General features: G+C 43.0%; 2 protein-coding genes across 2 annotated transcripts; one reads left to right on the forward strand and one right to left on the reverse strand.

Moving 5' to 3' along the window:
- Positions 1 to 610: 610 nt before the first annotated feature.
- LOC311091248 (uncharacterized protein) lies at positions 611 to 4,926 on the reverse strand (the record flags this gene model as incomplete). Its single annotated transcript, XM_084127067.1, has 4 exons — positions 611 to 744; positions 3,673 to 3,799; positions 3,965 to 4,073; positions 4,667 to 4,926. 4 exons carry the CDS (start codon positions 4,924 to 4,926, stop codon positions 611 to 613), a joined length of 630 nt encoding a protein of 209 aa, XP_083983193.1.
- Positions 4,927 to 15,124: 10,198 nt separating this feature from the next.
- LOC311091038 (uncharacterized protein) lies at positions 15,125 to 22,311 on the forward strand. Its single transcript, XM_084126769.1, has 2 exons — positions 15,125 to 15,365; positions 15,519 to 22,311. The coding sequence occupies exon 2, from the start codon at positions 15,731 to 15,733 to the stop codon at positions 21,719 to 21,721; it is 5,991 nt and encodes a 1,996-aa protein (XP_083982895.1). The 5' UTR covers positions 15,125 to 15,365; positions 15,519 to 15,730; the 3' UTR covers positions 21,722 to 22,311.
- The last annotated feature ends 635 nt before the right edge of the window (positions 22,312 to 22,946 follow it).

A 22,946-nucleotide genomic window follows, 5' to 3' on the forward strand; every position in this document is an offset into this window, starting at 1 on the left:
AACACGCGCCTCATCTCCTGCTCGAGTGCTTGGAACAAGGAGCAGCAGCTGTGTTGATTTTGCCACACCGCTGTTCCCCACAGAGCCGCGCGTCCAGACAACAGCGTCATGACAAGTGCCACTTTACTCTCCTCGGAGGAAAACGTCACAGGCTGAAGAGAGAAGTAAATCGAACATTTAGTTAAAAAGGTTTGACACATATTAGGTTCTCCTGAATACCTCTCGGGGGTGGGGATGCGCGGCTCCGGTCGGTTGATGTTGGGATTTCCTGGGGGAACAGGCGGGGGCGGTGCTGGCGCAGTGGGACCTCTCAGATGTTGTAATTGAGAGGTGAGCTCGGACACCTGCGTTACCAGAGCCTGTATCGCCCGACCCGAGGCACCGATCTGTTCATCCTGACGATCCATGCGGGCGTGGTTACCGACAAACATCTGCTCAAAACTGACTGCACTCGCTGAATCCATGGTCTGGTCAGATGGTTCTGTCATGGCTCGAAAGGAACAGTCAAGGATTCAATAGCAAGTGAATACTGCTGATTAACACAAAAGTATAGCGGTAGTGCAGATTCAGAAGACAGAGTGGCAGAATAACAGGCTCGGCAACGCAGGACTCAGTGGGCAGACAGCAAACGGACGATCCGCAAACGATTCTCATAACAGGCAGATGAATCACAGAACAGGAACACAGGAACTCGCGTCCGATCCTCAGAACAGGCGGATGAATCACTGACCAGGAACACAGGAACTGGAGCGAGGAGAAAAGACCGTGAGCAGAGCCCGTGAACCTCCACAACCATCTGACAAAGACAAGACGAGGTGACAAACAATATATAGGACATTCTCATTCAGAACAGCTGGCGCTGATCAGCTCATCAGCGATAACGAGCCGTGCTGATGAGCCGCGCCCATTCATACAACACGCACTCACATAGCGAGGGCGAGTCAATGAATCCATGAATCGTGACAGAAACAATTTGTATTGTTAAAAGCACTATGTAAATGAAGGTGACTTGACGACATCCTCCTAGGCGCTGCCACGTGGTGCCTCGCTAACAGATATTTATAGAGCTGCAGGCTGGGCCACACCCAACACGTTCACTAGGTTCTATAGCCTACGTATAGAGCCGGTTTCCTCCTGTGTTTTCATCTTAAACGGGTAGAAGCACCGAGAGGCCCGTCTCTTGTTGGCTTGCTTCGCTTATAGTTGCGCTCATGTCTCTAGACTGAAAAAAAACAGTTTTAACCAATCCTCCGTCACCCTCGGCAGCCGGACGTGGTGAAGCGTCTGGCGCAAGGCCTACATCCTGCTGAATCCTTGAGAACTGGGTCTAGGCTGGGTGCTATATGTGTGACCCTTCGGGGATCCCATATGTTGCTTTTTTCCACGGTTGCTCCTAAACGGAAGCCTGTGTCTTTCCCTTGGGAGAACCCATCTCTTAGGAGATTGGTGTCACCCCAGTAATTCCATATGCAAACACCCTATGAGGTTAGTCCATATGTTATCTCCACATGACTCTTTCGGGGAAGGATGTGGCTTCCGCAGCGTTCCTTTTCCAATGGAAAGGGCACACTTTCCCAGTGTTATCCAATAGTCTCACTGAGTCAGAACAGCAGTGATGGGCTTCTCTGTGTAAGCCCTGTCCCATCAGGTAAGAGGGAGTAGTAGGTTTACAAAGGGCGCTGGATGGGGTCAGCAGCTGTGGCGCTTTGGTAGGGGATTCCTATTCGTTGATCACCGATTTGACGCCGAGAGAGACGACTGAAAGGGAACATCTCAGTTACGTATGTAACCCTTGTTCCCTAAAGGAGGGAACGGAGACGTCACGTCCCGTTGCCACATCTGCTGTGCCCCGCTGGGGCAGCCAGGTCACCGGCTCTGTTCCCTCCTTCAGGTAACGAGAGTTACATACGTAACCGAGATGTTACATTTGTAACCCGAGACGTTTTCTTCTCTTTATTCGTTATCTTAATATAAAATCTTCAAAAATATCTTAATAAATATTTTACGGTAAAAAAATATATATATCCACATGTTTTAGTATAACTCTTATACTCCGTCACATATAGTACAGAGAGTGAGAACAAAAAAATATATTTGACTCATATATGACTGAATTATTTCATGTCACTTGCTTTTACGGAATTATGAAACAAATAACACAGAACTATATAAGTCAAGTCACATTTATTTATGTAGCGCTTTTTACAAATACAGATTGTTTCAAAGCAGCTTTACAGAGATAACAGGAAAATAATGCAAAAAAGTTTGTTTCCAGAAGAAAATAGCATCACAGTCCAGCTTAAGTAAGTTCAGTGATGTTTCATGATAAGATTATTAGTGGAAAAAATAAAGACAATAGTTGTAACAGTTTAGTCCACGGATGAAGAAGTAGCCTAAGTCCAAAAAGGTTCTAATAGCAAAAGGGCATTTATTTAAACAAAATAACCACAGGTAATCCACTGATGAGAAGGCAACGTGACAGCGTTACGTTTAACACACGACCAACACTCGACAGAGAATGAGAACTAAAGAGGAACTTAAATATACAATGATAATGAATTAAATGACAAACATTTGTATTGATTGCAAGAGTGTCCATGGTAACTAAAGACTGGTGGGAAACTAGAACAAAGGAAACAGTCAACTGAAGAGAAACAAAATTAAATGAAATGAAAATGAAACTAAACACCAACAGAACGTGACAATAGTTTCTAGACCCCATTTTTTTCACAAAACAATATTGTAGTAGTAGATTTTAATTTTTTCTAAAATGAATCAAAATAATATATTAAATGTAATAATAAAATAAATATACATTCCAAACTCTTTCATTCAAAGACTACGCCCTGCTTAAAGTTTGAATACACTATAACTACTAATTTAAAATCACAGAATAATATAATTTGTGTAATGAAAAACAACTATTATCTCAGCATTACCAGCCGAGGCTCATTAGAAAAACGTACCTGTGGCAACATTTTTGAAAAACACAAAAAAGTGAAATGTCCAGTGACTGGCGCTAAAATCGTTACGTTTTTTTCCCGAACAGATGATTGTGAATCTGGCAGCATTTTATTACGTTGGAGTTTGTACGCATCGAGGGCCTCTTGGAAAATTCCGTCAATGGTGGGAAATCGTTGTGTCATAAATTATGGAAAATTCTGTCAGTGGTGGGGAAAGAGTTAATGGGTGGATTTTACAAGCCAGACTAAATAATACATTATGGCCCGGTTTCACAGACAAGGCTTATATTAGTTAAATTTTGAAATTTAAGTCGCTTTTATAAATATGCCTTAAAAAAAAAAAAAAAAAAAAAAAACATTACTGGTGTGCATCTTGAGACAAAACAATGGCACTGACATATTTTAGGATATATAAGTGCAAGTTGCTTTCAGTTCATACAGCTCAAACATGCATATTACTCTGGGACTACCGGACAAATATGTATAGGCCTATAATAAATATAAAGTTGTGGCAAAGATTTACTGGCAGGTTAAAATTTACAGGCTTAAACACATAACATGGACTGTATATCATTATAAAGCATAGTAAGAGATAAAACAATGTTTGATTAAACAATGATTTTGCGTTGAATATCATATTCTGTGTAGTATCTATTACATCAAAAACATAGCTATTTGGATGCTTTTATAATGCATATAATTTTTTTGCGAATTTCAGGAAAATTAAAACCATAAACAAGAGGGTTCAGGATGGGTGGAACAATAAGAAACTCCAGTGAAAGAATAATTGACAGACCTAGAGGGAGATCCAAAGTCGCGACCCGACTCAATGTGACCTCACAAAAAATAGCAATAGAGAAATTTAAAAGGATCACTATGTGTGGAATACAAGTTTGATATGCTTTTCTCCTGAACTCTGGTGAACTTTTTGTACAAATGGTAAGAATTCTAACATAGGAATATAATATACAACTTAAAGGCATGATAATAATTGTGGTCACTATGAAAAAGCCAAAAACATTAATAATAATAGTGTTTCCACAAGAAAGCTTGACAATTTCCCAGTTGTGACAATACACTTTCCACAGTTTGTTACCACACATAGTCAGTCTGGTATTTACCAGGAGCGGTTCACAGCCGAGGAGAGCAACGCTCTCGTCAGGGACGTTGGGGATGGAGAAACCCACCCAAATTAACTTCGGTTAAAAAGGCGTATGATAATTTGGGTAAATGTGTAAGCTAGATGTATGCTTTTATAATAAATTATCTATCTATCTATCTATCTATCTATCTATCTATCTATCTATCTATCGTAATAATGTATGATTTGCAAAAATGAAAACTGCTGCTTCTGTGTAGATGAGAGAATCAAAGTGCGCGTTGTGCACACGCTACATTGATTATTTCCAAGCATGCGCCCTTAAAATAGCATATGAATAACATGCGCAACGCGCCACTGACTTTAAACTATTTTTTCCTGGTTAGTGGCGCAATTGTTTTCTAAACCTGCAAAATAGCATGAAGGAACGTTTGCGCCGGAACACGCCTCCTTTTTTGCGCTGAACCGCCCAGGGAGCGCAAGTTCACTCCCTAGTTTAGCGACGTGCTTCTGTGGAGGGAAAAGCGCGCTTTGCGCCGGTGTAAAATAGGAATGAAACATGCGTCGCTGTACAAAGTCAATTGCGCTGGGTGCAAGATAGGGCTCCAAGTGTGTATCAGAGAGCAAGTCTGTCAGTAACCTTGGGAAAAAAGCAGCTGTTCCAAACACAGAGTTGATGGACAAACATGCAATCAGAATGTACATGGGCAGGTGTAAAGCCCTTTCCAGACAAACTGCAATAATTATAAAGGCATTAAAGAATATAATAGCACAGTATAAAATAATTCCCAAACTGAAGAAAGCATATCTTATGTACCCAATATTTTCAAACAACATCAAGTAAAAATATGTTCCATTTTCCATTTTTCGTTAAGCAAAGGATGGATTCATTGACCTGAGGGTGAAAGAAGACACAGTTCACGTGATTTTTACCTAAAAAAAAAGTGTCACGGTTCATGGATTCATTGACTCTCTCTCGCTATGTGTGTGCGTGTTGAGTGAATGGGCGCGGCTCATCAGCTGGCTCGTTATCCACTGATGAGCCGATCAGCGCCAGCTGTTCTGAATGAGGATGTCCTATATATTGTTTGCTCACTCGTCTTGTCTTTGTCAGATGGTTGTGGAGGTTCTCCTGGGTCTGTGCTATTCTGCCCTACTAAGGCAAAAGACCTTAACTCACCAGAGTGTGAAACTGAGAAAAATGACTTTAAAGTTATCTTAATGTCCTGACAATTGAGTTATAGGTATAATATTGTAATTTTCACATGTTGTAGTGTATACCTTTATTAACCCATCTACAAAAAAATGTTGAACTCAAATTTGACCTTTGACCCTTTTTCGGAAGTTACTGTATTCTGCCTTAGCATTGCCCACAAAATGACAATCGGTCATACCAAGACAAAAGACCTTAACTTCTATTTTATAGCCAATGTTATGCTTAAAATGTAAGCAATATTAAAATTGGACTCACTATGATAAAAATGGCTTTACATGTATCAACAAGAAGTTAAAGTAGTGAGAATAGTTGTAAAAGTATGAATGGTTTTAATTAACATGAATTTCATAAAACAAAGTTGATTAACATCACTAAAGTATAAAAGATGTGGAACATTTAAAGTTTTTTTGAAAAACTGACTCTAAAACTGAAGTGTGTGTGTGTGTGTGTCGGTGTGTGTGAGAGAGAGGTGCGGGCGCGATCGAACAGTGGGATCGCGTCCGCGCCTCTCTCTCTCTCTTTCTCACGCACGCACGCACGCGCACACACACACACACACACTTCAGTTTTAGAGCCGGTAGCAAGTTTTAAAAACTCGTGGTGGATGTAATGGATTTGCCTTCTCGTCGGTTGTTTGACATGGATTTTAACCAAGGTTCAACAAAAGGTAGGCTCTAAATTATTCCTTTTGCTGGTGTATAATGGGTGTGTCGTTGCGGCTCCAACCAACCAACTCGCTTAGTTTTCAGTCAGTGGACTGGCATTGGCAGGCGAGAGCTAGCTATGAGAAGCATATTTTATTTCAGTTGTAACGTTACATGTAGCTTTGTATTACGGGCTGTGAATTAAGATATCCTACAAGCCTGCTCTATTCAGCGCTTGTTACTGGATAAATTGTTGATTATGGCTCGAAAAATGTTTGTGTCTAGTTTGTGAAGTAGTATCGCTAGCTTAAGGCTACCGCTAGCTATTATTGGATGTTAAAGATTCAAAGCCATCTCCACCATCATTTTCCCCCGAGAGTATGCCATTCTTCAAACCTAACAAAAGCAATCACTGTGAAAAATGTATGTGTGTGTCTGAGGTGATTTAATTTCTACATCATAACCCCGTAACTCCAGCGCGGCAATACTTTGATGGTCGGTTAGAAGGCAGAGTGCCGTAACTTCACGGCAGCGCACCCATAACTTCATTCGAGTGTTCAGGAGCAGCGAGAAACGAAGGCATAAAGCCGTAACTGACGTTACGGGCTTCTACCATAGTTTCCCCTTGGCTTTTTGAAGTTACGGCAAAAACATAATCTTATTCCACCCAAAAAACAATCGAATTGAAACTTGATGTTTGTCTACATGATAAAACTTATGTTTATTGTCCTAAAAATTACAATAACTCATTTTCGCCAAAAATTGAAGTTACGACCTTTTGCCTTAGTGCGGCAGAATTGTTCTCCTGTTCCAGTCCGGTTTCTACGACGCTTCACAGAGGATCTTCGTTCCGCGTGGATCTGCAGTCCGCCCACTGAGTCCCTGCGTTGCCAAGTCTGCCCGAGTTTGCCTGAGGATTATCTGCCACTCCGACTCTGAGTTTGTCTGAGGATCTTCACTGAGTTCACATGAGAATTATCTGCTATTTCTACACTGAGTGATTCCTGTGAATGCTGCCTGTCAAATTGAGCCTCTTGTCTTCTCTTTTTGACTATAATAAATACTTATTCACTCGCATCTGAATCCTTGACTATTTTCCAGCGCACCATGACAGAACCATCTGACCATCTTCACATGGATTTAGCGAGTGCTCCTGGTATTGAACAGATGTTCGCCGGAAACCACGCCTGGATGGATCGCCAGGACGAGCAGATCGGAGCTTCGGGACGGGCGATACAGGCTTTGGTAACGCAGGTGTCCGAGCTCACCTCTCAATTCCAACGCCTGAGAGGTCCCACTGCGCCAGCACCGCCCCCGCCTGTTCCCCAAGGGATTTTCCATCAACCAGAGCCGCGCACTTAGCATTACGGGTCGATGCACGTCTTCAACAGAGAGAGAGCCGACCGTACCGGATGCCTGCGGCCGATTTCACCATGAGTTCCAGTACCCAGATTACGAACGCGGTCAGCCCCTCTAACGATCCAGAACCCATGCAGGTAGGTCGAGCTCGGCTTTCCCGGGAGGAGAGAGAACACCGCCGCTCAAGGGGTCTATGTCTCTACTGCGGGGAGCCTGGCCATTTCATCAACACCTGTCCTTTAAAAGACCAAGCCCGGCGGTAGGACGGCGGCTACTGTCGGGCGGGCTCTCCATGATCGGACCCTCGAGCGCCACCCTCCTTCCGGTTAGACTCCAGTGGGCGGAACACTCCTTCAGCTGCCAAGCGTTGGTGGATTCGGGAGCGGAGGGAAACCTTATGGACTTCTCACTGGCACGTAAAATTCACCTTCCCATCACTGCTTTAAAGAACACTATCACCATCAACGCACTCAATGGGCAAGAACTCCCGGGTATCACTCACTCCACTGGACTTATCACACTGATCACCTCGGGGAATCACACGGAAAGGACTTCACTCTACCTCACGCAGTCACCCCACGCTCCTATTGTCCTGGGTCACCCGTGGTTGGTGAAGCACGGACCCAGGATAGAGTGGGGTCAAAACTCTGTGTCAGCTTGGAGTGATGACTGTTATGCCTCATGTCTTTCGTCTGCTGTTCCGTCTGTTTCTCGTTCTGTGTTGCAGGAGGAGTCAGTGAATCTGTCTAACGTGCCGCCGGTGTACCGCGACCTGAAGGAGGTGTTCAGTAAGTCTCGGGCTGCTTCTCTCCCTCCTCATCGTCCCTATGACTGTGCTATAGATTTACTGCCAGGTACGTCTCCGCCTAAGGGCAAGTTATATTCACTTTCTGCTCCAGAAAGGGAGGCTATGGAGAAATATATTTCTGATTCTCTAGCTACTGGGTTCATCCGCCCTTCCTCTTCTCCAGCGGGGGCGGGATTCTTTTTTGTGGGGAAGAAGGATGGTTCTCTGCGACCTTGTATTGATTACCGGGGGTTGAACAACATCATGGTTAAGAATACTTATCCTTTGCCGTTGATGTCTTCAGCTTTCGAGAGGTTGCAGGGAGCATCTATCTTCACAAAATTGGATTTACGTAATGCATATCATTTGGTTCGCATCAGGAAGGGGGATGAATGGAAGACCGCGTTTAACACCCCCAGAGGGCACTTTGAATACTTGGTTATGCCTTTTGGGCTTTCCAATAGCCCAGCGGTCTTCCAGGCACTCGTTAATGACGTGTTGAGAGACATGGTTGATCAGTTCATATATGTTTACCTGGATGACATATTGATTTTTTCTTCGTCTCTCCAGGAGCACGTTCAACACGTCAGACGAGTGCTTCAGAGGTTGCTAGAGAAAGGGCTTTTTGTCAAGGCGGAGAAATGCGCTTTTCATGCACAGTCTGTTCCTTTCCTAGGGTACATCATTTCGTCTGAGGGAGTACGCATGGATCCTGAGAAGGTTAAGGCTGTGGTGGAGTGGCCAAGTCCAGATTCCCGTAAGGCCCTACAGAGGTTTCTGGGGTTCGCCAACTTCTACCGGCGTTTCATTCGCAATTTCAGCCAACTAGCCGCACCTCTGACCGCCTTGACCTCCCCCAGAACGGCGTTCAGGTGGTCAGACACAGCTGAGGCTGTGTTTGCCAAACTGAAAGGCTGCTTTGTTTCAGCTCCCATCTTGATAGCCCCTGATTCTTCACGTCAGTTTGTGGTGGAGGTCGACGCATCAGAGGTGGGGGTAGGAGCAGTGCTTTCCCAGCGTTCTCTCACGGACGACAAGATGCATCCCTGCGCGTTTTTGTCTCGTCGTTTATCTCCTGCCGAACGTAACTATGACATTGGTAACAGAGAATTGTTGGCAGTGAAGTTAGCGTTGGAAGAATGGCGTCATTGGTTAGAAGGGTCGGGGGTACCTTTTATCGTCTGGACCGATCACAAAAACCTGGAATATATCAGAACCGCCAAAAGATTGAACTCCAGGCAGGCTCGGTGGGCACTTTTTTTCGGACGTTTTGATTTTTCTCTCTCGTACCGCCCGGGTTCCAAAAACATCAAATCCGACTCTTTGTCGCGTATTTTTGACCGTTCCGAACGCCCGTTTACTCCCGAGTGCATTTTACCCGAGACCCTATTTGTCTCCACACTCACATGGGAGGTCGAATCGAAGGTCAAAACGGCCTTAGAAGGGGTAACGCCTCCGCCCGGTTGCCCACCGAATCGTTTATTTGTGCCGGAGGGATTACGGTCAGACGTTATTCAGTGGGGGCATTGTTCCAATGTAGCTTGCCATCCAGGAGTTAATCGCACCAGTTTTATGGTCAAGCAACGATTCTGGTAGCCACTTATGGCACGCGACATTCACAGTTTTGTTTTGGCTTGTTCTGTCTGTGCCACTGGTAAGACTTCCAATCGACCCCCAGATGGGTTACTCCAACCGCTGCCTGTCCCTTCGAGACCCTGGTCCCACATTGCGCTAGATTTTATCACCGCCCTCCCACCCTCTCAAGGGTACACGGTAGTTTTGACCGTGGTGGACCGATTCTCGAAGGCGGCTCACTTTATTTCCTTGCCCAAATTACCCTCAGCCAAGGAGACAGCGGTGACCGTTGTAGATCACGTCTTTCGCTTACATGGCCTCCCGATAGACGTGGTTTCCGACAGAGGACCCCAATTTGTGTCCAAATTTTGGCGAGAGTTTTGTAGATTACTGGGAGCGACCGTTAGTCTATCCTCAGGGTTTCACCCCCAGAGCAATGGCCAGACCGAGAGAGCCAACCAGGATTTGGAGAGAGTGTTGCGTTGTTTGGCTGCCAGGAATCCTTCCTCTTGGAGCCAACATATCTCTATGGTGGAGTACGCCCACAATGCATTACCAGTGTCATCCACGGGCCTATCTCCGTTTGAATGTAGTTTAGGTTACCAGCCACCAATTTTTCCCAGTCTGGAATCCGAAGTCGCAGTCCCCTCCGCTCACGCGTTCGTCCAGAGGTGTCACCGCACATGGACCAGAGCCCGTGAGACTCTGCTCCAAGTGGGGGCGCGCACCAAGGCTAAGGCCGATCGCCACCGGTCGAGGCCACCCGTATACGTCGCTGGTCAAAAAGTGTGGCTTTCTACTAAGAACATTCCTCTCCGTTCCGTCTCTAATAAGTTAGCTCCTAAATTCATTGGCCCGTTCACTATCACCAAGATTATTAGTCCGGTGACAGTCCGCCTCAACCTTCCTCCGGCGTACAGGAGAATTCACCCCGCCTTTCATGTCTCTAAAATTAAACCCGTCTTTCGATCGCATCTTAATCCGCCTGCTCCGGTTCCCCCCCCGCCGCGACTCGTAGATGGGGAGCCTACTTATTCGGTTAACCGTATCCTGGACTCGAGACGGAGGGGACGCGGGTTCCAGTACTTGGTGGACTGGGAAGGTTACGGTCCGGAGGAGAGAAGTTGGGTTCCTGCCAGGGACATTCTGGATCACTCCCTTATCGATGATTACAATCGACAGGTAAGGGTGTCTGGGAGGGGGGGTACTGTCACGGTTCATGGATTCATTGACTCTCTCTCGCTATGTGTGTGCATGTTGAGTGAATGGGCGCGGCTCATCAGCTGGCTCGTTATCCACTGATGAGCCGATCAGCGCCAGCTGTTCTGAATGAGGATGTCCTATATATTGTTTGCTCACTCGTCTTGTCTTTGTCAGATGGTTGTGGAGGTTCTCCTGGGTCTGTGCTATTGTTCTCCTGTTCCAGTCCGGTTTCTACGACGCTTCACAGAGGATCTTCGTTCCGCGTGGATCTGCAGTCCGCCCACTGAGTCCCTGCGTTGCCAAGTCTGCCCGAGTTTGCCTGAGGATTATCTGCCACTCCGACTCTGAGTTTGCCTGAGGATCTTCACTGAGTTCACATGAGAATTATCTGCTATTTCTACACTGAGTGATTCCTGTGAATGCTGCCTGTCAAATTGAGCCTCTTGTCTTCTCTTTTTGACTATAATAAATACTTATTCACTCGCATCTGAATCCTTGACTATTTTCCAGCGCACCATGACAAAAAGATTGTTTGGTAACACTTTATTTTAGTGTCCTTGTTACATATGCTACATGTAGTTAATATAGTAATAACTATAAATTATGCATAAGTACACGCAACTAACCCTAATCCTAACTCTAACCCTACAGTAAGTACATTTAGTTCATTAATATTACTCTGCACCACTGCATTGTAACAAGGACACCTTCAAATTTAACCTTAAAGTGTAACCAACTGTTTTCATGCTTATCAGCTTTGTATAATTGTAGCCACAATGTTTAATACATCATGTGAATATTAATTATTTAGTCAGTTTAACAATATACATGTACATGAAACTGCATTACCAGAAATACCTTCTGTGATACGATCTGACATTTATCACTTTGTCTTCAGAGAATGTGTAAATGTGCAGAGAATTAGGTCTAGCCTATGTGTGCTATGTTCAAGAAGACCTACGAGTCACCATACATGCTTTTTATAGCATAAAACAAGTCTCTGAAGACCTCTCTGCTCTGGGTTGATTTGCATAAACAGCCTTAACAAAACACATTAAAAATGTGGCACAGTGGGTAAAAATCTTGTAACTAAAAACTCACTCTGATAACCGCAAGCTATTGAACACTTTGCTTCAAATGACATACTTTGAAGTCTGAAGATGTAAGAATGTAACACCACAACTTGTGTTGGCTGAAAATGTGCAGTCTGGTCGGCAAACACAGACACAAATAATGAGGTTGTGAGTCTTTGGGAAGGTATTTTAGTTGAAAATACATTTTTACATAATATGTGAAGTGTCAGTGTGAATATGATACTATAGAACTAGATTCATACACCAGTTGTGTTTGACTTTTAAATGGCAAAGGGTATGTCTTACCACAGCCTTCACCAGCAGGTGGTGATATTGATCTCTGTATAATTTAGTAGTATGCGGCATGTGAACCTCTCCAAATATTATGATTATTGTGTTGAATGGTATATGCTTGAAATCATGTGGAAGTTCTCAGTTACTGAAACTGATTTATGTTAATCTGTTCTGTGATAGTTTTCATTCTTCATGCATTTAAGTAGGTTTTTGTCTTATTCGTTTTTATATTATTTGTGTCTATTTATTCCAATCATATGCATATGTAAAAAGTGTTACAAGCATGAGCACGAGAGCTGCACAAGAAAGAGATGTGGAACATAAGAAAGAGGTCAGCAGCACTGACAACACTGTAATACTTTTTTCCCTCTTTTTTTCCCTCTTTTTTTTCCATCTTTTTTTTTTTTTCGTCTCGCTGCAGCCTGCGGTGGACACCCAATCCGGCCCACATCGAAGTGTGATGTCAGAAGCCACATCCATGTCCAAATACGTCAATCCAGTTCAGTGGAACCTCCGCCTGCAGCCGATTACGATCTTTTTATTTGTCATGTCAATCACAGTAATTATTGCCTACACCAAACACTCATACCTAAACCTACCCATCACTGTAACTTTAACCAATGAAATTAGCTGCAGGGCAGGATTTCTAGTGAAGTGCCCTTACGAAAAAGAAGTTTATTCAAGTGTTCTATTAGTATACTTCTTTTAAACTAAAAATAAGAAAGTATACTATCAGTCTACATTTTATATACTTCTCAGAAATATACTTTATGTACTTCTCAGAAATATACTTAAAATTACACTTAAGTGTACTTGACTTATACTGAGAGAAAGGTCCAAGTATATTTGGCCTGTACCTGTACTCAATCTTTTGATCGAGATATACTTAAAAGTATAATTAAGTAGCCTATTCAAAGTAGCCTGAGACTTTCCCTCGGTTTGGAGCACAGTCTCTGTCTTGCATGCGTGCTCGCTCTAGATTCCGGGAGATTTTAACTAATTTGCGCCATAACTAGTGGTCCATCCAGTAGTTAAGAGCCTGAATTGTTTATAGTAATTCTGAAATTTAGTGCACATGAGTGAAAAAAAATACAGCACAGAAGAATGTCTAATTTAGCGTGAGATTTCTTTGTTAAGCGTGAGAGCGTGAGATTGAGGCTGAATGCGTGACTGTCACGCCAGATGCGTGAGAGTTGGCAACCCTGTGTTAGCTACCTGCCTGACGGCAAATGCTGCTTGTAACGAACAGTTAGTGCAACTTTTTTTTCGAACGGACGGAATATGGTTACATACTATAATATATTTTTTTAACGGGATAAGGAAGACGCAGATCTGTTCCAGAATCACTGTTTATCGTATTTAATGACATGGCATTGCTATAGCTTTGTAATCGGTTTTGATGAAAGTGGCATAGCATGCTATACTAACTATTCCACCGTGATAATCTATTTACCAAATGGGGGTTAGGAAAACCACACAATAAATTCCGTGCATATCAAACATTAGCTTGGGATGTTTTTAAGCATTGGTAGTTGTGAAAGCAGCTGCATCCCTTCCCTTCTAATATCAAAATATGGAAATGCTAACATATCTTTTCGGTAACACTTCATAATAACCATCATTAATAGATGGTAAATTGTTAGTTATTTAATCTTTAGTTAATTAAGTGTGCTTGCTGAAAGCAGCACACTTATTGTTCTTCTTAAGTTTTCTTCTTCTTCTTCTTATTATTATTATTCCCGGGAGAAAAATTTTGGCCAGCTCCTGCGCCTAGGCCCTTTGAGACAGAGACACCGTTCCAACTTTAAAACGTACGGTCAGTACCGGTGTAAGTTGCTCGCGAAGATGACATCACGAGTCCATGTCGTTTGTCCGCCATAGTGGATTGAACAGAAAGCGAAACTAAAGTTTCACAGGTCACAAATTTGGTCCGAACTTCACGAAACTGGACGTACATGATCCTTGGACTAAGCCTCACAAAAGTTACTAGAAGGATTTTTGATTTTCGGAAGCGTTTGCCAAACGAAATCAGCGGCGTAGTCGCTAAACAGGAAGTCGTCCATATCTCAGGAACTCTGTCACGTATTGAAACCAAACTTTGTACATGAACTCGGGACTCCAATGTGAGGAAGCACAAGATCTGATTTATTTTTTTTTATTTTTTATTTCAGGCTAATAGACAAACCCATTTACCTATGTCTATGCAAGAGTTTCACCTCACACTTTTAATGTTAATGCATTTAGACTGTTGGTGGCACTGTTGTATTACATTTCACAGTGCTGCCAAGTCAGTGTATATACTGCATTCGTTTTTACTAGGTTTGTCTTAATAAATGCAGGCATGAATTTCGTTTTTTGCATTGGTCTAATTTAATCATCTTCATTTATTAATATATACAGATTTGTATGCATGAATTGTGCATTTCCAGTTCTCAAAGCAGTTAATAACAAAAACAAAAAAAAAAACTTTATACAAAATACATCATGCTCTTCTTCGCTAACCGAACAAACAATTAATTGTCTGTGGCTGTGTTTGTGCGCACGGGAAATATGCTGCTACAATAGAAAACAAGGAGAAACGCGCAGTCACATGCTCAAACAATCAACAACGTCGCTCTAGAGGTGCGTTGTGGACTGCGAAGTGGACTTCACAGGGTTTTCCGCCATCTTAAGTTAGATTCTAATCCGAAGGGAGCGAACATGTTCAGTTCGAAGGGCACTGCGCACGGCATAGGGAATAAGGGAACATCGATACATCACTTCACAGGAAGTGGAGAGAGATGATCACCCAACTGTCATTTCGTACACCATGTCATCACCAGTCAGAACAGTCATAACTAACGATGGAGGAGTTTACGTATGTGTGTAAGTATTCATACATTTTGCCATTGTTATACAAATGACAGTGTAAAGACCAACAGAGTAGTTAAGCACTATTTTGATTATAGCTACGCTATAATGTTTTATTATTACGGTATCGGGCTTTTATTTTGATAACCAAAGAAACCGGAAGTATGGTGACGGAAACGAAACTGGCGAACGGCGCAAAGGACGAAAGGAAGGTCTGAAAAGGTTCACGGTTAAAAACAGTAAAAGGCCACGGAGAAACAGTTAAAACTACAAAGTTTAGCTTCGGTCAATTGGGGAACAAGGTTGGTAGAGTTAATGAGAAATATATTTGAGTTACTTGAAATGTTTATCGTAAAATGTATAATTTGGTAATGCTATCGGATTGAAACTAATGTAATGAGCTGTGTAACGTTCGAAATGTGATGGTAATGTATGGTTTATTTGTTTATACTCAGCTCTTACGTTGGTTGATGACACGGACGGCAATAAAAGTCATTTTAACCATCAGTTCTGGCCTTCTCAATATTGACTGGATGCTACAGTAAGAGCTTGACCACCGCCGCACGCTGCACAACGGGGCTACGAGATCCAACGGCAATACCCGTGACGTCCAGCAGATGGCAGAAGTTGGTCAGAAAATAAAACAGTTCAACGAAAAGTGCTCAAAATGGAAGAATCACAGGCTGTTTCAGTAAGTCAAATGGACATAAATGAACAGATCACAAATTTACAACAAGAAATTCAAGATTTAAAAGACTCACTTAAAGACGAAAGTGAGGATAGACAAAACATTAAAGATTCAATCACATGCAAAGAACAAATCTTAACAGAGCTTCAAAACAAAGCTCAAAGCATGTCAAAGTTGCCAAGACGTTCTGAAAGAGTTAAAGTACAAACAGAAAGGATGATAACATTCCAAAAGGAAGAAATGAGTAAAAGGGAAAAAAGACTAATAACTCTTTATGAACAATGGAAAACACAGGTACGCGAAACAAGAGAAAGGTTAAAGTTAGATATCACAGACCAGGAGATGTCAGAACTCGCAGACATAACAGAGCAAAAGAGAGATGATGTATTGAAGTTATATTCAGAAATAAGAAACCAAATGGCACCATCATCTGACATAAGGAGAAAGATGGATGCATGCGATGCAATAACTCATGACATCGTAAGGATAATTCTGGAAAGATTAAGTGGTGTTGATGAGGATTTTGATGCAGAGCGTGAAAGAACTCGTTTACGTGGACTTTTAGAGCACGACTACACCCAGTCCATATACGGCTCAACCGCAGCATCAAATCGCAGCCAACGGTCCTCAGCTTCACAGCTCACAGCAAAACGAGCCGACGCAGCAGCAGAGCTAGCTGCAAAAGAGGCTGAATATGAGATCGTACTAGAGGAACAAAGAAAACAGGAAAGGATAAAAGCTCTAGAGGAGGAGCACAAGAAACAAATGGCAGCTCAAACATCCGAGTTGGAACGCTTGAAAGCACAGAAGGACGTGAAAGCAGCTCGAGCCAGGTTTGAAGCATATGACAGAGAGTTATCACAGGTGGATGATGTACAGTCAATTAAAGGTGAACAGGTGAGCCCATACTTCACACCCAAACAGCCCACACCAGCACTCTCTTTCATTCCTGTGCAAACAGCTCCCCCTAGTGTCACTCAACTAGCTCAAGCAGTGCAGGACAGCATTAAACTGAACAGACTTCCCGCGCCAGAACCGACAGTGTTTAGTGGCGAACCAATAAGCTTTATTGAATGGAAATCCACATTCATATCACTGATTGAACAAAGGGGCATCTCAGCATCAGACAAGTTGTACTATTTGAAAAGATATGTTACGGGCCCAGCTCGAAAATGCCTTGAAGGGACCTTCTTTAGAAACGATGAGGAGGCATACAATGACGCTTGGGTCAAACTAAACCAAAGGTACGGCCAGCCATTCGTGATTCAGAAGGCATTTAGAGAAAGGCTATCAAACTGGCCTAAAGTGCAGTCTAGAGATGCCGATGGACTAAGGGCATTTGCAGATTTCATAAATGCATGCATGCTTGCAATGCCTCATGTAAAGGGGCTACAAATACTCAATGACAGCGAAGAAAACCAAAAACTGTTGCACAAACTACCAGACTGGATAAATGCGAGATGGAACAGGCAGGTAACAAAGACTTTAATGGAGGGCGGTGAGTTTCCAAGTTTTATTGCCTTTGCCTCCTTCCTCTCATTAGAAGCTGAAGTCGCCTGCAACCCAGTCACCTCCATTCATGCACTTCGCGGCACTGAAACAAACAGCGACAGAAGGAACACAAAGGAAATCAAAAGAAACAAGGCAAGTGTATTTAACACAAACACAACTGAACAAAGTGATAAAAGGACAATAACAAAAACACCTACCAGCTATCCATGCACAATGTGCCAAGGCACCCATCAACTTCACAAGTGCCCTGACCTCTTGAAAATGTCTCTAGAAAACAGAAAGAAACATGTGAGAGACAACAGACTCTGTTATGGCTGTCTAAAACAAGGACACAGTGCTAAGGACTGCAAACGCCGCCTCACTTGTGAAACTTGTACAAAGCGACACCCAACATGTCTTCATGATGAGAAATACAGGAACGGTCTGCAAAGAGAAACACGTGTGAGCACAAACAACGCGGTTCAAGGTAACTCACCTGAAACAGCAACAGCCATGTCACTTAATGTCGCCAGATCTGAACAGTCAGTCAGCACCTCAATGATAGTTCCAGTGTGGCTGTCAACTACCACTAACCCACTCAAGGAAAAACTGGTCTATGCGTTATTAGACACACAGAGCGACACTGTATTCATTGATCAGGATGTCACACATGAGCTGCAGGCAGATGTTTGTCCAGTAAAGCTGAAACTAACTACTATGATGGGTAGAAATGCAGTTGTAAGCAGTGGAAAGGTGTCTGATCTCTTAGTGAGAGGTTATAACTCAGCCACAGTCATAAAGCTCCCCACTGCATACACAAAGGATTACATACCTGCTAACAGAGAACACATACCTACATGTGAAACAGCCAAACAGTGGAGTCACTTGCTACCGATTGTAGACGAGGTCCCTCCACTCCTCAGTTGTGAAGTAAGTCTCCTCATAGGTTATACTTGTCCTAGAGCTCTCGCACCCAAACAAGTAATCTTAGGCAAAGAAAATGAGCCCTATGCCATTCATACTGATTTGGGATGGAGCATAGTTGGCAACTCGACACCATGCAACGAAACAGATTTGGCGAGCAGTCTCTGTCACCGAATCACTGTTAAAGAAATCCCTCCCTCCACTCCAGCAGATGCAATACGTGCTTTGGAGAGAGATTTCAAAGAGACTGACGGGAATGAAAAGACTGTGTCGCAAGAGGACTTAGTATTCCTTCAGAAACTCGAGCATGGCATAACACAGACTGAAAATGGACATTTTGAAATGCCATTACCATTTAAAGAAAGACCACAAATGCCAGATAACAGACAACTCGCTGAAACCAGGCTAAACCAGCTCAAACGCAAATTCATGAAAGATGAAAAATACAAAAGGGACTACATGAAATACATGAGCGACATCATCAAAAGAGGGGATGCCGAAGAGACTGATGATAATGGACTGCCCGGAGAGACATGGTACATACCGCACCACGGCATCTATCATCCAAAGAAACCTGAGAAGTTGCGTGTGGTCTTCGACTGCTCTGCGAAGCACAAAGGTACCTGTCTTAACGAGCATTTACTGAACGGTCCTGACATGATCAACAACCTAACTGGTGTGCTTGTGCGCTTCAGACAGCACCAAGTAGCTCTAATGTGCGACATTGAAAAGATGTTTCACCAGTTCCAAGTCAAAGAAAATGATCGCAACTACTTGCGCTTCGTATGGTGGAAAGACGGAGATATGAATAGCCAACCACAAGCGTACAGGATGACAGTACACCTCTTTGGCGCCGTTTCTTCACCCGGTTGTGCGAACTATGGACTCAAACATTTAGCCAAAGAGAACAGTTCTGCATATCCAGTTGGCTCACAGTTCGTAGCAAGAGACTTCTATGTAGACGACGGAGTCACCAGCGCAGAGACAGTAAAGGATGCTATACGACTGGCAAAGGAAGCACGCGAACTATGTGCAAAAGGTGGACTAAGGTTACACAAATTCGTGTCCAACAACTCTGAAGTTTTAAAAAGCATTCCAGCTTCAGAGCATGCGACAGATACAAGAACAAAGGACTTGACGTTTAATGAAACACAGACAGAAAGAGCACTTGGCATTTATTGGAATGTGGAGAAGGATTGCTTTACATTCAACATCACACTAAAAGACCAACCACCAACCAGGCGTGGCATCTTGTCCACAGTCGCAGCAATATACGACCCCCTTGGCTTCATTGCTCCCTATGTGCTCAAGGGAAAGGGGATTCTCCAAGAAATGTGTCGTCAAGGAACAGACTGGGACGACCCGCTACCTGAGCATCTTAAGCCACGGTGGGAGTGCTGGAAAGGAGATCTACACAATCTAAAAAATGTGCAAATCAGCAGATGTTATGTTCCTGCAGATTTTGGAGAAGTGGTAAAAAGAGAAATACACCACTTTTCTGATGCAAGCACCACAGGATATGGACAGTGTTCTTATCTCAGACTCATAAACAAAAGGGAAGATGTCCACTGTACCTTCATCATGGGCAAAGCACGCGTCTCTCCAACAAAGGTCACCACGATCCCAAGGTTAGAGCTTACCGCAGCCGCAGTATCAGTCGCTGTAAGTAACACGCTAAGAGAGGAACTGCTTTATGACAATGTTGAGGAGTTCTTCTGGACAGACTCAAAGGTCACTCTAGGATACATAAACAACGATGCAAGGCGGTTTCACACGTTTGTTGCTAATAGAGTGCAGAAAATCCGCAACAGTACCTCACTGCAACAATGGTTTTATGTGCCCACCAGCAAAAACCCAGCAGATATGGCATCCAGGGGCACATCTGTAAATGAACTGCTCTCATCTAATTGGTTCACAGGCCCTCACTTCCTGTGGGAAAAGAAAATACAGCTTCCAACAAAAGAGACCATTGTACTTACAGTAGGAGACCCAGAGGTGAGAAAGGTACAGACACTAAGCACAGAAACGGTTGAACATACAAGCCTTTGTGACCGGCTCACAAAGTTCTCATCCTGGTCCCGTGCAGTCAGCGCAGTCGCACGTCTCAGACGATACGTGCTCAAAGACAAATCAAAGACACTCACAACTGTAACTGAAAGACAAAACACAGAAACTGTGATCATCAAAGATTTACAAAGACAAGCATATCAAAATGAAATAGAGACATTAAACAAAGGCAAACAACTTCCAAAGAGCAACAAAATGTACAACTTGGATGTTCTCTTGGACAAGGACAATGTGCTTAAGGTGGGAGGAAGGCTCCATCACTCATCTCTTCCCAGCTCATTTAAACATCCAACAATCATTCCCAAAGAACATCACGTCACAAAACTGATAATTGCTCACTGCCACGAAAGGGTCAATCATCAGGGAAAGGGCTTCACGATGAATGAGATACGAGCCAATGGCTATTGGATTCCAAAGTTGAGTCAAACGGTTGCATCCTACATTCGCCAGTGTGTGTTTTGTCGGAAACAAAGGAGACCTGTGGAAGGACAAAAAATGAGAGACTTACCCACAGAAAGAATTGAACACTCTCCGCCTTTCACATACTGTGGTATGGACGTTTTTGGACCGTTCCTGACCAAACAAGCAAGGAAAGAATATAAAAGGTATGGCCTCCTTTTCACATGCTTTTATTCACGTGCAATTCATGTCGAAATGTTAGAAGACCTATCAACGGACACTTTTATAAATGGACTCAGATGCTTTATCGCTCTAAGAGGCTCTGTCAGACAAATAAAATGCGATCAGGGTACTAACTTTGTAGGTGCCAAAAACGAACTGAGTGCAGCACAAGGTGAAATTGACACTGACAAACTGACGACCTTCCTTGCAGAAAAACAATGTGATTTTGTCCTAAACACACCTCATGCTAGTCACGCAGGTGGAGTATGGGAACGACAGATACGTACTGTAAGGAACGTTCTTAATGCAACATTGGCTCTCACACCAGGTCGACTCACCGACTCTTCACTCAGAACCTTCTTGTATGAAGCAGCTGCTATAGTAAACAGCCGCCCCCTTACAACAGACAGTCTCAACGATCCAAACAGTTTGGAGCCGCTAACTCCAAATCATCTTGTCACATTGAAAACGTCAACTCCTCTGCCTCCCCCAGGACAGTTCGTTAAGAAGGACTTATATGCACAAAAACGATGGCGTCAAGTACAGTACTTGCTCGAACAATTTTGGAGCAGATGGAAAGGGGAGTACTTGCAGAACATAATGGTCAGACAAAGATGGCACAAGCCTAAAAGAAACATGCAAATAGGCGACATAGTAATGGACAAGGATGAAATGCAACCACGATCACAGTGGAAACTTGGACGAATCTTGGACACTGTAAAAGATACCGATGGACTTGTCAGAAAGGTCAAAATAGGCTTTGCAGACAGAAATCTTACCAAAAGGGGTCAACGTGTGAACAAAATGTCTGTAGTAGAACGTCCAGTACATAAGTTAGTTCTGCTACTAGAAGATAGTGAAAGGTAAATTTACAATGCTTAAGTGTATTGAAATGTTGAAGTTACAGTTGTAACATGTTTACAAGGTTATTTCTGTATTCTGGTTAAGTAACTTGGAGAAATTATTTGTGTTTTTATGTGTGTAACAGCAAATAATTTGGTGGGAGTGTAAAGACCAACAGAGTAGTTAAGCACTATTTTGATTATAGCTACGCTATAATGTTTTATTATTACGGTATCGGGCTTTTATTTTGATAACCAAAGAAACCGGAAGTATGGTGACGGAAACGAAACTGGCGAACGGCGCAAAGGACGAAAGGAAGGTCTGAAAAGGTTCACGGTTAAAAACAGTAAAAGGCCACGGAGAAACAGTTAAAACTACAAAGTTTAGCTTCGGTCAATTGGGGAACAAGGTTGGTAGAGTTAATGAGAAATATATTTGAGTTACTTGAAATGTTTATCGTAAAATGTATAATTTGGTAATGCTATCGGATTGAAACTAATGTAATGAGCTGTGTAACGTTCGAAATGTGATGGTAATGTATGGTTTATTTGTTTATACTCAGCTCTTACGTTGGTTGATGACACGGACGGCAATAAAAGTCATTTTAACCATCAGTTCTGGCCTTCTCAATATTGACTGGATGCTACAGACAGTATTTTTAACGGTTATTGTTGTGAATATTACATATATTTTTGATGATTATAATTTACCTCAGTGAATGCAGCCAGCTTAGCTAGTTTGTGAAGTAAAGTGATTTTATTTTAGGTAGTTGTAAAATAGTGCAATATAATTGTAAATATATAATATAATAATAAAAATTAAAATATGAATGTAGTCCTATATATATTTATGTTATATCATAATCTGCACGACCCCGTCGTTGAATTTCTTTGATGACGTTTGCAGGGCGTTTCAAATGAGCAGGTATTGTCAGTGAAGTCCACTTCAACTGATATACCGTGCTCAGGGAGTAGGGGAGCAGTGATATGGACCCTGTCGAATGGAACGCACATTAGATGTGTAAAAACAAGTGGAAAGCACGAGCGCGCCGCTGTCTCCTTTCCACAAGCGCTTGTTCTCCTGTGGCGTCTGTCGTTGCTATGCAACCATGAACTGCGCTCTCCATGATGACAAGAGCTGTGTCTGAAATCGCTCCCTATCCACTATATAGTGCTCTATTTAGGGTGTCGGCCATTTTGTAGTGGTGTCCGAATTCTGAGTGAATGACATCATTCCCTACATTCTTCAC

The sequence above is a fragment of the Abramis brama genome (assembly GCF_963993115.1).
Source record: "Abramis brama genome assembly, chromosome: 10".
NCBI lineage: Eukaryota > Metazoa > Chordata > Actinopteri > Cypriniformes > Leuciscidae > Abramis > Abramis brama.